The 15,047-nt window shown below is 36.7% G+C and overlaps 1 protein-coding gene across 1 annotated transcript in view; it reads left to right on the top strand.

Moving 5' to 3' along the window:
* Positions 1-15,047, top strand: part of LOC101272296 (uncharacterized) — a gene marked incomplete at its 5' end in the record, with an annotated part of 197,820 nt that overhangs the window by 168,489 nt on the left and 14,284 nt on the right. Inside the window, 3 exon segments of the mRNA XM_049716165.1 lie at positions 3,882-4,100; positions 6,134-6,386; positions 11,473-11,636. Of these exon segments, the coding sequence (XP_049572122.1) occupies positions 3,882-4,100; positions 6,134-6,386; positions 11,473-11,636 (636 nt within the window).

Raw genomic sequence — 15,047 nt, forward strand, 5'->3', positions numbered from 1 at the left:
ATAACCAACAAATCAATTCCCACTCTACGTATTACACACCCCAGTGGCAGAGGCCATTTATTATCCTTTTGATGATCATACTCTTTGTACATAACCAAGAAAGATTACAGAGGAAGGAAAGAACAGTTGAAATGTGGATGAAGATATTGTACTATGGCACTGCATTCCATAGTGTGTCTTGCATGTATACAAGAATGAAAAAGATGCTTCCTTTCAAGACAGTTTGGAAACATGGATGCAGAATTGTCCTTTGAATGAAATCTATTTTAAGAACAATATATGGAGAGAGCATTGTGATGCAGTTTTGTATCGGTGCACATTTAGATTTCAGGTGCAAGTTCAAAATGATTAAGAGAGAAGGACTCAGATTTTCTTGTCATTCGGGAATTGTTTATAAGGCTGTACTTGACTAGCTGTGTTCAACTAATGAGCTTTTTGATACGTCCTTTTATTTGGCATCATCTTTCATCAACTGATTCTTTTATTAATTTCTAACTTTGCAGTATCCAGTTTTTTAAACTCTAAATGATTGATGCCAAGGTTTTCCTAATTCTTTAAATCCAGACGCTATAGTTACTATTGTTAAACAAACAAATAAAAACAAATAATGAATTGTGTTGACTAGGTGCAAGAAAATTGAATATTTTGAATTAGATATAAATGGTACATAGTGAAATTCCGGTGTTATTTATCCTAAATCAAACACCCCATAAACAAATAACGTAGATCTGAATGTGGATGAGAAACATTTTATCAGTGAAACTAATGGTAAAAGTATGACTTGATAGTGGGTTCTGTTCATAAATATTTAAGCTGCTTAGTCAGTAGATGAAAAGAACAGTGGAAATTTCCAAAGGTCAAAGAAGCTACTGTCTTTTCTGTTTTGCATCATTTGAGATTTTCCAGTTTTTTGCTAACAACACAATGCCAAATCTGTGTTTGATTTTGTCTTCTCTTTGAAGAGGCAAAACAGTGACAGAATAATTAACTGAAGAGGAGATCATGCACAGAATATTTTCCTTTAGCGGTGTAGAAAGTCCTGGGTTTCATTTCACATGATGGTAAACGTAGTAAAGTATTCTGGAATCCTTCTTTAAGAGAGTCAGTCTCCTGACAATTTTACCATTGGTAAACCAAAGCCTCTTGGGGGTCTGTTTCCTGTGTAACTATTCCTCGTTTGAGTAACTGAAAAGTATGCTTAGTAGAAAGCCGGCACATGGTTTTCAGTTAGATGATGCTCTACACCTTTATGGAAAAATACACACAAGAACAACCAAAATAAATTGTCAATGTCAAGTTCAGTGCCTTATTAGCCCTGTGCAGACCAAAAAGCTAAAGTCATGGATTGGTATTTTCAGGGGAATAATGGGTTTTCTTTTACTTACTGTTGTTAGTTTTTTGCTTTTCTTCTCTTTCTCTCCCAAAGACTCTTGTTTCTATTATTTAGCTTCTTTTGGCGATACAATGTCATTATGTTTGATAGTCTTCAGAGAGAGATGAGCTTTTGTATATAAAATCTTTGGAATCTGTCTATGAATTCCATTTCTGTTAATGTTCCTACAATGCCTTGAACTGCTGTGGTTAGTCACTAAGCCACTGAACTACTTACTATGGTACCAGCTTCTCCTTTGGTAACGTGTTTATAATCAGGACTATTTTTGGTTGAGGAATTTGCTGAATTATTCTAGAATAGAATTAGACAAGTTAATCCGGGACCTTGGAGCCTAATTCTTATAAAGATCAATTACTGGTTTAATAAAACCGACATTTTATTAAACCCATGATAGTATATACCAATGATATTTACAGTTTTAATGAAATAACAAATATATGCGTGTCCATGTTTAAATCTCTTTAAACAAAAGAACCATGTAATCATTTAGACAGATCTCATACATTTCTTGGGCTTGGTGGAAAGCCAGCTTATTTCAAAGTAGCTCTGCTAAATATAGGAAGACAAAATGAGGGAGAAGCAGATGATTGAGTGTTTATTATTTTGTGATAGTAGCCTAGGAATAACTCTGTTCAGAGTGTTTTATATCTGTTAACTGAGTTGTCATATTGGCCCTGGAATATTGGTACTATTCTCATCTCCTTTTTCCATATGAGGAAACAAAGGCGTAGAAAGGAATTTCATACCCAGACAGCCAGATTCTAGGGCTTGTACTTCAGTCACTAAGCTATGGCAACTCTACTGAATACTCACTGCACGTAGTCATGGGAATGGGTGGGGAATGAGTTCTGTCCCTACAGATGTTTTCAGATAGCCTCTTCATCTTTTTTCTTACAAACTGTTATTTTATTTTATTTTAGCTTTTTTCTTTGAACAGCTTTATTGAGATATATAATTCATTTACCATACCATTCGCCTATTTAAAGTGTACAATTTAAAGTTTTTAGGATATTCACACTAGTGCAACCATCACCAGAGTCAACTTTACAATATCACCCCCAAAAGAAACACAGTACCCATGAACACTGACGATTCTTTCTGCTTCAGGCCCCAACCCCTCCTTGTTTTTTATTTTTGCAAACAATTTTAGAAACTTTGAAAACATCTCTTGCCATCAACACAAAACAGAGAGAGGAAACCAGAGCTAAATCAGAATTACTGTATGTAGCTCTTTCATGTTTAGTTTCAACAGAAAATGTCAGTATTGTGTTAAAGAATACAAGAGTTCTTAAGTTTTGAATTCTCATTCATATGTTTTTAGTGGTATGTTAATCACTCATTTCAATTTTCAACCTGAAATAGTTAACTTTGAACAGATTATATGCCAATAATTAAATCTAATCTTAATAAAGAGGGATCATTGTGAGTAGGTGAGGTAAGCAGGACTATGGTATGGATTTTAAAGATTAAAAAAAGTTTACTGTTATAATAATTTATGTCCATATTTCTTTAAAAAATGTAACACACACATAACATAAAATTTACCATGTTTTTTTACTTTATTTTATTTTTTAAAAAATTTATCATCTTAACTATTTTAAGTGTACAGTTCAGTTGTGTTAAGTGTATTCACATTGTGGTGCAACCCATTTCCACAACTTTTTCATCTTGTAAAACTGAAACTCTGTACCATTAAATAGCTCCCCATTTCCCCTTCTCCCAGATCCTGGCAACCACCATTCTACTTTCCGTGTCTCTGAATTTGACTCCTCTGGGCACCTCCTATAAGTGGAATCACACAGTATTTGTCTTTTTATGACTGGCTGACTTCATTTAGCAATAATGTCCTCAAGGTTCATCCATGTTGTAGCGTGTGAAAGAATTTCCTTCCTTTTTTTTTTTTCCTTCTTTTTAAGGCTAATAATATTCCACTTGATGGACAGTTAGGCTTTTCCCACCTTTTGGTTATTATGAATAATGCTGCTATGAACATAGGCGTACGAATATCTGTTTGGGATCCTGCTTTAAATTCTTCTGGATAAATACCTAGAAGGAGTATTGCTGGATCATACGGTAGTTGTATTTTCTAAATTTTTGAGAGCCTGCCATACTGTTTTGCATAACAATTATATCTTTTTACATTCCCACCAACAGTGCATAAGAGTTCCAATTTTTCCACATTCTTATCAACACGTTGTTTTCTGGCTTTTTTTTCTTTCTTTTTGATAGTAACCATTTTAATAGGTATGAGGAGATACCTCCTAGTGGTTTTGATTTGCATTTCCATATCCATGTATTTTTATGTTCCCCTTTAGTAATCCATTATAGCAAAAAGGAACATAGCTAGTTTGAGTCCCAGGTAGCTCAGAAGTAATTTCATTCAATTTTACTTTCACTATGTCTTTCACAATATTATTATTATTCTCAAAATATCTTACTTTTGGTTGTACTTAAGCTCAGAATTTATCTATTATTTCTTTGTTTGTAGCTGTTCTTCAGTAGCTGATAGTACTGGATCTGGAGAATTCTTCAAGCATCTCTATTTTGTGCTGGCGTCAGTGTTTTCAGAACTTCAGTTCGCTCAATGGCAAAGCCAGGGCTTCTGGTACATTATCTTGCTGACGGCTTCTCTCTGGTTCCTGAGGCTCTACCTGCATTACCTCAGCCAGTGGCTTTTCCTCCAGGCCATTTCAATTCCTGTTACAAAGTGAGTGCTTTCCCCTGACAGTCAAAGGAATGCATTTTCATCTTGAGAGGCCAAATGAAAGTAAAAAACTCCTCTCCCATCCATTTACCGTAAGACCTAAAATGCAGGTATGATTTGAGAAGACAAAAATGTCTTTATCTAAGAGCAGGAATGTCTATTACAGTTATATTCTCATTTTGGGCCTGTATATACAAATACTTAACCGGTACATCAATATTTGTTTAAAATTTAGCAGATTCAACTATGTTCTAATATCTGAGCAGAATCCAAAAAGGAATTTAGCAACAATATTTTATCCTATTTTGATTTTATTAGAGTGGCTTAGGCTGCAGGTATTTTAGAAGTAATATAAGTATGATTTATCACCTATACTCAGAGAAGCAAAGATTGCTTCTTCTGCAAAATGATTGAATTCAAACAATTACTGAACTCAAGCCCAGGCAGCATTCTGGGCCATTATCCTCTGGAAAAAGATGACACTTTAAAGGTTATCTCTCCATAAACATGATTCCAGAGACACTATAGATAGACCAACAGATAGATATCAATACAAGTAAAATTCATTTTTTCAAATGTAGATGGTACAGATAAAAATAAAGATGTGTGTATATTTTCAATTAAGAAGGCTGCAAACTATTTTAAGACACTTTGAGAAGAAATATGTGTGTGTTATACATACACACATACAGTTTTTGATCATCTTTTATAATTAAATCACAAATATCTGAATATATTATAGAATATACAACTTTAAATGTACTAAATAACTGTATTTTCATGGCAGAATTTTATATAGCTGTTATATTCCTTTCTTCCCTTCTTTTTCTTTCCTCTTTCTTTTTTTCTTTCTTTTGTGTGAGAGTTTCTAAAGCAGAAAGGATAAATATTATCTGATTGGGCTAGTTGCTTTTTGCTATTTGCTGTCTTACTTCTTCAATAGAAAAGGAAGCTCTATCTTTATTGGTTGTTAATGAAATGAGACTGCAAAAAAATATCCTGGTAGCTCAGCTTATTCAATTTCTTAAGCAACAGAGGACCTAATACGTTAGGATGTTTTGTTGACTATTGCCTAGTTCCGCAGGCTCGAATCATACATTAACTCCATGTCACATTGTAGTTATGAGACATGACAATAGCTACAGCCACAGTGAGCATTTTTTCTGCTTTTACTCTGTTAGGTCCTCTGCTAAGAAATGTATACACCTTATTTTATTTGATATTCACAACAGCCTAAGAACAAAGCATAAAAACTGCCTTCAGAGCAAAGGTCAAGGAATGGAATAAATGAAGAACTCTTTTTAGTAGAGAGCTGATAAGCTGATAAGAACTCTTTTTAGTAGAGAGCTGAGATACACAAGCAGCATTAACTACAAAATAACTTTAGAAGGCTGAAACACAGGGGAGGGAAAAATTTGAGTCAACGAAGGCTCACTTTGCATGGAAAGAGGGTGCCAAAGCCTGGGTGAAGGCTGCTTGAATTACTGGGCTCACCTTGGATTCAAGCCTTAGGTCAAGTTGTCCCTTTAGATGTTTTTGTTGTCAGCAGTGTTGTTGTTGTATTTAGGGGGTCTAGCTAGAGGAATCACAAACAAAATTAATCAGTGATGTCAAAATTCTGGAGAATTATGAGATTTATTTATATTTCTGATTTCTGTTAGAGATTGAGTCATTACTAAGTCCACTGATATACTTTGCATTTCAAATAGCCTATTAATGAGTATGTGTGACCTGCTGGGCAGTTCTTAGTCTAAAGAATGCTCTGCTCAGTGGATCAAAATGATATCCTTTCTATGATGGCATATGAAATTTACAAGAACAATGAACAAGGTAGAATTTGCCTTCTCCTCAAAAGTGAGCTGTTGCGGAGTTTCTAAGGAAAAGATGAAGACTTCTAACACTTAATTTTGGGGTACTATTAAATGTCAAGTTTTCTCTACAAAAAAAGCATTTCGTTCTATAAAATGTTTTGTATATGCAGCATTTTATAGACTTCTTCTCCTTTGCACACATGTGATTGCTTTGTTTTCCCATAGATTCCATTTTTCCCCCCTCACGGTTGAGCTCTGCTACCCAAGCTCTTTACTTCGCATCGGAGAAGAGTTGCTTGTTGTTGTGATGGGGCCTTTAATGCTGAACGCAGTGGTACTTCCCTTGGTTCTGATCAGATGGGGCTGTCAGGTACTGTTTGCCTTCTGCCCTGATGTCCTGTCAAAGTTAATCATCACCATGGGACTATGGACAGTTCTGGACCCACTGGCAGTGTTTATTGTGGATACTATCCTGGGGGTAAGTCAAGTAAAATAATCGGGACACGAGTCCTTGACATAGAATGTAACGTTAGTGCACAAATCAGTTGACACGGGAAGTTTCAATAGTCATGTACAATTCAATATTCATCTTAAATTGAAGTTATTCATTTTTTTATAATAAAAAATTGTGGATGTCTAATATAATCATTTTAAGTGTAATTTTAGCTATGTTAAAGAAACACTTGCAAAATGGGTAGAAAATAATGTTGGAGATCAAATCTAAACTAATTGGTACATTTTCAACATTATTGCAAAGAAGCTTTCTTTTGTAACATTTTTGGTAACTTTTTTTTAATATTAAGGATTTTCACAGCCAAACTTCATAAAAAAGTAATCGTGCAGTAGTTCCTTTAATTTGTTAGGTTATTTATTTCCTTTTGATGTAATACTCTTTCATAATAGATATACTCAAGAAGAAGAATAAGAGCTTTTTTAACATTTCTAAGTAATAAATAATTTTAAAAATTACTCCTTAGGCATTTATTTTGACATTTGTGATGTTTATGAAATGACGAAATGGTGCATCTTCACTCTAAAATATATAGTTTTAGGATTTCATAATTAAGAATGAGGTACTAACATATGATTATGTATAAAAATGCTAATAATGATTCTAAATCAAATATTCATTTGTAAAATTATCTAAATTTATGTAATAATATTCCTTAACTGGTGTAGTTCTCCTTTTAAGAAGAAAGGTTTCCAGCCGCTGTATATGTGTTTAGACTATATTCACTGTGCCTATAGCAGGTCATAGGGATGGGATTTTTGATGGACTCTGCTTATTCACAGTATTTGAAATGGGTTCTGCCATTAATCATGTGCTCTTAGAACTGAAGACCAAACTGCTGTCCGCTCCACATCCATGAAAATGTGGTGCTGTGGTAGGTTCGGATCTGCAAAGCCTGCAGCTCTTATTTCTATCTCTCAGGCTGTGCTACGCTGCAAGAGTGTGTCTCCAACTTTTATGTGCTTGCACGTCACCTGGGGATCTTATCAAAATACAAATTCTGATTCAGCAGGTGGGGCCTGAAATTCTGCGTTTTAACAGACTCCTAGATGTTGCCAAGGATGCTGGTTCCATGGACCAAATCACACTGTGACAAGATGATAGACCCTCTACTGAGAAGGTGTCTCCCTTCCCTTGGCTGTTTGCTAGGCTGGCTTTCACTTGCTCAAGGTTCCTGGGCTGCTCTCAACAAGACTGGGGTCCTTGATGTATTGAGTCCACTAATGACCTTTTAGGCCTTGTGTGAGAATTCTGACTTTTTATTTCGGAGTGGAACGACCTCTGCTTAGAACCTGCAGACAAATGTGACAGTTGACTCTGCAACCATGTAGGTCATTTTAATATTATCAAAACAAACAGTGAACATCGAGCCTACCAAAGTACCTAGCTTCTAGCCTCCCTGCCAAGGAAAATTTGTCAGTGCTTGGAAGGCTTGTTTTCAAGTTCTAACCTGTGACCACCCTTGAAGCCTCAGTACCATGGACCACCTTGATGACAGTCAGAAGTGGTCGTGTTTTCTACCCCATCCTAAGTTCCTTCACCCCTCTGATTAGACTCCAGGTTCGTGAGGACAAGACCGTACCATCAAGGTTTGTTGAGCAGGAGATGTAGAGACGGATGCTGTCCGCATTCCAGTAGGACCATAGCCCATGGCCTCTCACAGTTCCTCCTGGGGCCAGTTTGCTCCTATTGCAACACCACACGGGAAGCCGTCTGGGAGGATGCGCCACTGTCCTTTATGATCTTCTGAGATCTCCTCATAAGGAAAGTCTGCAGCTCTCCTGGAATGGCTTTCCTTCTTCCAGACAGGTCCCCTAGAGAGATTACTAGCTGAATAGTCCACTGTATCAAAGGCAGCTGACAAAATGAGCTGTCTTAATTTACTCTGGGGTCTCTGATGTCATCTACAGGAAAGTAACCTCCAGCAGGGCCATCTCCGAACCAGTTCAGAAGTCTGTAACCTGATGGAAGCTGACTTGGATTCTAATAGATGAGTGTAACACCCATATCTTTCTCCACTTGGAAAGAAAAGCTTGACGGCTCGTTCCCAGTCTGCACAATATTCAATCTCTAGTTAGAATCCATCATGTTTCATTGCCGATGACATCCACTTTTGCTGTCTTTAAGAAAACTCGAAAGCTGCATGTGATCCACAGATCAGCAGCATTGGAGTCTGTACTTGGATACTCTCACCAGTTGAATAAAAAGATGTGTTTTAACCTGCTCTACGGTGATAACTTCAGCACCCCGAAGTTTGAGAAGATCTGCTCTAAAGCAGTGGTTCTTAAAATTAGGTCCCTGGACCAACAGTATTAGTTTCACCTGGGAACTTAGTAGAAATGCAGAATCTCAGGCCCTGTGCCTCACTCACTCTTGAGGTAAAAACTCTGGGAATGGGGCCAGCCTCTGAAGGGGCTTTGTTTTTTGGGGGGTTTTTTTGTGCGGTACGCGGGCCTCTCACTGTTGCGGCCTCTCCCGTTGTGGAGCACAGGCTCTGGACGTGCAGGCTCAGTGGCCACGGCTCACGGGCCCAGCTGCTCCGCGGCATGTGGGATCTTCCCAGACCGGGGCACGAACCCGCGTCCCCTGCATCGGCAGGCGGACTCTCAACCACTGCGCCACCAGGGAAGCCCGGCTTTGGGTTTTAACAAGACTTCCAGATGATTTTCATGCTTATTAAAGTTGGAGAACTACTGCTCCACATGGCATCATGGTTATCGTAGTTTCAGTGTCACTAATGAAATTCAGGTTGCCCGAGTTCATACCTCCCAGTTCTTCCAGCACTTCCTTCTAGCAGGTAAAGCTCAGAATCATCTGTGTTTGATCGCAGTTGGCCGGTCAGGAGAGATGCTACCTAATTTCACTAATAATTTTTGTCTTGGATCCATTTTTTTTCATGGAAATCTAAAGGATATGTGGCAGGTGGAATGATTGGAGGCTGAAGCATTGACTGGCTGTTGATGTTGCTGATAACAGTTTGCCTGTCTCTCAGTTTGCTGATTCAGAGGTTGGCAATGCATTCCTCTGACCGCCATCCATGATACTATGCTCAGAAATTCCACTGGGTTCATAAATTCATTCTCTCACTGAGCCTTTGTCTAGATAAAAAGTAGGGAAAAGATTTGCTGTCAGCGATATGGCGTTGGATCAGTCAACCTCTCCAGGCTTCAATTTCCTCAATGAATTACAAAACAGTAAGGATACCCATAAATAGTAACACCTACCTTACTCAATTCACAGTTTGTTGAGAGAGTCAAATGAGAGACCATCTGGGAAGAAACTGGAAAATCTAAGGCATCATACATATAAAACAAACCAGCAGGAGGATTAGAATGAAGTGATGATACTTATGCTGTGTGAATGTTACACGATGTAACCACCACTGCCCCAGTGGTCCAAGCAGGAACTTACAATCTAGTTGGGGAATCAAAATATTCAGTGTGTGATGAATACCATTCGGGAGGTGTATGGCTCATTCCCTTATATCCTTCAGGTCTTTGTTCAAATAACACCTTTTCGGTGGTACCTTTCCTGATCAAAATGTTTAATAACACAGCTCATTCCTCCTATACGTTCTTCCTGCTTTACAGTTTTCCTCAAAATATCATTCTCTAATATACCACGTATGTTACTTCATCTTACTTACATGTTTACTATCATTTGCTTTCCACCCCATCCCCACTTCAATGTAAGTTCCGAGAAGGTAGGGCTTTTGTGTACTCTTATTCACTCTTTTATCTTCAGAGCTTAATGATGCTGAGTAGGCATTCAATACCATACGTGTGGGTCAGATGAATGCTTAGCAGCTATTGATTAGATTATGTTATCAGCATCAAACATATAGCATTTTTTTTGTCTGTTTCATCAGCGAATCCCATGTCTATGTCTTTATTTTTCAAAAAGCAGCAGAAGGGAAGATATGGAATAGGAGAAATACATGGTAACCCTTACAGATCTGCTGCCTAAAATCCTAGCACCAAGCTCACATTTCGCACGGTAAACCGATTAACAAGTAGAGAGCGTAAAAATAAAAGTTCTGAAGTGGTGATGGAAGAAGCAGTCGAGAGTCAAACAGCTGAATTCTATCACTGCCCAATCACTAATGGATATTTTGGTGTAGGGAAGATACACATTAACCTATCTATACCTGTGTCTATCTATATATCTATATATATCTATATATATATCTATCTATATCTATATCTATATATATATATATCTATACCTATCTGTACCTGTGTACTGTGGATTAGTTTTAAACGTGCCCTACTAAGCTATATTTATATAATTGTCAGTTTAAAAAGTAGAGAAATTCTTCTTTCTCTCTTACATTGGCGAAAAAAAAACCTTATTTACATTTATATGGCATATGACTTACACTTGAGATCATGAGAGTCATAATTAAAGAACATTCATATTTTATAAACTCAAAGGTCAAAGATGTCATATGGCAATGTCTTAGGTACATAGCATTTTATATTTGCTTTTAAAGACCTCAATGCCTTGTATTTATTTCTAACCCAACATATAATATGGTTTTCCTTGTCTAAAATAAAGACTTATTATTAAATTGACCTAATGTAAACTTTGGTTTTCAAGATCACATTAAGTAGCCTGATAACTTTTATAAGTTTCTAAAATAAGCCATCTATTTCATGCATAGAACAATTTAAATTCCTTTCAAATCTGCTTCAGAGAGAAAAGAATATTTCCACCATCATATCTAATTCCTTCATATCTTGTGCTCATTAAATTCAGAAGTTAATAGTACATAAATAAAACATGGCTTTTACTTTATAGATTGCATGTAGAGTGCACACATTTAAACGCCTATAGGGAAGATGAGAAAATCCTGGGAAACCAACCATGCAAATCCAGTCTTTTTCTTCCTGCAGCTGAAGATCTGATATCTTCAGCACATTGAAAATGTAATTTAAAAACAAATTATACTCTCAGTTGGTCTTTGTGTATTTAAATTAATCTAACTTGATGATCAGTGTTTTCACCCTTATTTTATTTATTTATTTTTGTAATTTGTATCTTCTTTTGTCAGCGGCTTTCACATGACGGGGAGGCTCCTGTAGCTGATGCAGCAAAGCTGTACTGGATGTTTGAAAAAACCATGCAATCAGGAATCCTTGGTGTGGTGCTCACGGTGCTACTTTACGTGCTCCTGTTCATCATTTCATCTTTGATTTTATATTTGTATTGTCTCAGGTAAGGTGTTTCAGTGGTTCCATTCCTCCGAGTGTTCAGCCTCCAGTCTTGTTGTTCTATGACTGGGCTGTGAGAAGATAGTTGAAGAAGTTAGAACCACGTCTCCACGTCAAAGGCAGAAATCTCTTTCTTGTGTGTTTACTGTCATGAAGACCAGCCGGGAAATTATTTCTTCTGGAGAAATTTTTTCTCCATTATAGGGAGAACTAATTTTGCTCTAAATCATTATACTTGTCTCTTCAAACTAAGGACCTACAGGAAACAAGGAGTAATACACAATGATACACAATGACATTCTGGGAAATTTCCTGGAAAGCTTGTCTAAACTTCTCTTTTCCTCATTCTTCTAACCCACTTTCTCCCCTCTCTTCCCACCCCTGCCAAAATCACCAGTAGGAGAATCCTCCTTCAACTTTGATCCTGAATATCATTGAGTATGGCTTGACAGGTCATTAATTTAACAAGCAAAATATGTGGGTGAAGAAAAACAAGAAAAGTAACAAATATAAGGCAGTATAAAAAGTGCTAGGAAGACTTTTCACTCTGTTGATGGTTTCCTTTGCTGTGCAGAAGCTTTTTATTTGGATACAGTCCCACTTGTCCAATTTTATTTCTGTTGCCTGTGCTTTTTAAAAGTCATTCTTATATCCATGAAATTATTGCCAAAACCAATGTCATGAAGCTTTCCTCCTAAATTTTTTTAAAAGAAATTTTGCAGTTTCAGGTCTTATACTTGTCTTTAATCTATTTTGAGTTGATTTTTGTGGATGGTTTTATATAGGGTTATTTTTTTGCATGTGGATATCCAATTTTCCTAACACCATTTGTTGAAGAGACCATCCTTTTCCCATTGTGTACTCTCGGTACCTTGTTAAAGATCAGTTGATGAGCACGCATTTATTTCTGGACTCTCTAATCTGTTCTATTGCTCTATTGTATGTATTTATGCCAGTACCATACAGTTTTCATTACTGTTGCTTTGTAATATAATCCAGCAATTCCACTTCTGGAGATTTAGTCAAAAAATTAAAATCAGGATCTCAAAGAAATATTAGCACTCCCATTTTTATTGCAGCAATATTCACAATAGCCAAGCTGTAGAGATAACTTAAGTGTCCATTAGCAGATGAATGGGGAAAAATGTGGTATATACTTACAATGGAATATTGTTCAGCCTTAAAAAAGAAGGGAATCCTGAATTATGTAACAACATGGATGAATCTTGAGGACATTATGCTAAGTGAAATAAGCCAGTCATCAAAGGACAAATACTGCATGATTCCACTTAGATGAGATATCTAAAAAAGCAAAGTCACAGAAGCAGAGAGTAGAATAATGGTTGTCAAGGGCTGAGGAAAGGAAGAAATAGGAAGTTGTTATTCAACAGACATAAAGTTTCAGTTATGCAATATGATTAAATTCTAGAGATCTGCTATACAATACTGTGCCTATAATTGACAGTACTATACTGTGCACTTAAAAAATTGCTAAGAGGGTAGATTTCATGCTAAGTGTTTTACATAATTAAAAAAAAAAGTGCTAGGAAGAGGTCAACATAGGAGTCTCTGGGAGCATAGAGGAAAGGAACCAACCCAGGTCTGGAGGTGCATAGGGACAGTAGCCAAGTGCTTCAGTTGAAATATAACTCTTGAATAAGTTTTGAAGTTTTAATATAATTTAGCTAGAAGAAAAACAAACATGTTTGCAGGTGAAGGGAAGAGGTATAAGAACATATTGTTATGAGAAAATATATTTGTCAAATCAAAAGTATTTTAATATGGCTGGAGTATAGGATATAGGGTGAGGGCAGTTGGCTGAGTTGAAATTAGGAATATAGTCAAGGACCAGACGAGAAAAGTCTTGAATATTGTGTTCTGGAGCTTGAATTTGTTCTAATGATAAAGTGCAATTATTGAAAGATTTTAAATGTCTTTAACTTTAGGAAGATCACTCTGCTCATAGAAAAGAAGATGAGATTTAATAGTGACCAGGTTGAAAACAAGAACGTCTAGTTAGAAAGCTATCTTAATAGTTTGGGCAAAGAGTGTCAAAAGCCTTAACTAAAGAGAATGAATGACACAGGAAATGGACAGTCGAGCCATATCTAAGAAATGGTTAAGTGACCCAGTATAACTACTGGGCTCATTGGAAGGTGAAGGAAAGGATAACATTTAGTAGAACCTTAAGTTTTGGAGTTGGGCAGATGGGTGGATGACTGTAGCATTCCTAGAGATAGGACACAGAGAGTAAACATTTAGAGGAGATAATGGGTTAAATTTTCCCTCAGATTGACCTTGAGATATCTTTGATATTGACAAGGGAAAATATATCATAAGACGTTAGTATAGATGAGTATAGAGCTCAGAGAAAACAATATAAACTACAGATTTGGGTGGAGGAAGCCTTGAGTTTCATTGCTTTGTAGGGTAGAGGCTAGATTGCAGTGGGCTGAGTGAAGGACACGGAGTCAAGACTTACGCCAATTCTTTTCACAAAACCATGATGCAAATGGAGAGTGGTTGGAAAAAAGGTTTTTAAAAAGAGTGGCTTTTAATATGGGTGTGGTTTGAATATATTAATATGCCTATATGATAATTCTAAACGAAGGAGAAATATGGAGGATGTCTAAGCAAGGGAGGATGATTGATTGAGCAAGGTCTCTGAAGACCCGAAGTTGAGTACATGTGATGACAAACCTTGGATTTAGGGAAAAAAGTCTTATCTCTTGATGTGATAGGTAAAGAGATAAGGACAATTGCAAATGCAAGCACATTTGATAGCCATTATTATTTCCTATGAAATGGGAGGTGAATTCACTCCTTAACTTTTCCTTCAGTAGACTGATCATTCTCTGATGGGGCCCTTTGGTCACTAACATAGGGGTAGTAAAGTTGTCTAATTGTCAGGGGATCCACGTTGTTTAGGCACAGTCTTGGTTTATATTTGGACATGTCAGAAGCACTGCATGTCATCTTTCCTGAGCACTTACGTTCCTGGGGAAGGGAAGAAAGTCTTCCGTGATCATTCAGTTTTCATTTGCTCACTAACTTGTCATGTAGCCTTAGGCAATGATGTTCACTTGCTGGATTTTAGGCATTTTCTTGTGTAACACGTATATGTAGATCTTACAAGAGGCTCTACGTGAAGTGTAACTACTACTTAATATGACTAGAGTTTCCTAGAGGAGTTAAAGAAATAAAATAGTGTATCATGTTGTTTAGACTTTTGTAGGATTAAAAAAATGATCGGGTCATGGTAGGTCTCTTTCATTCCCATATCACTATATCTCTTCTCACTTAAAATAAGATAAATGTTTACAACGATGCTTTGCTTGCTCCAAAGTCTACATTTTTATTGTCAAGAGTACTTGTAAAGTATAAAAAAATGCAAGCACAAAATTTATGCACCAAA

This window comes from Orcinus orca, chromosome 10, assembly GCF_937001465.1.
Source record: "Orcinus orca chromosome 10, mOrcOrc1.1, whole genome shotgun sequence".
Taxonomy (NCBI): domain Eukaryota; kingdom Metazoa; phylum Chordata; class Mammalia; order Artiodactyla; family Delphinidae; genus Orcinus; species Orcinus orca.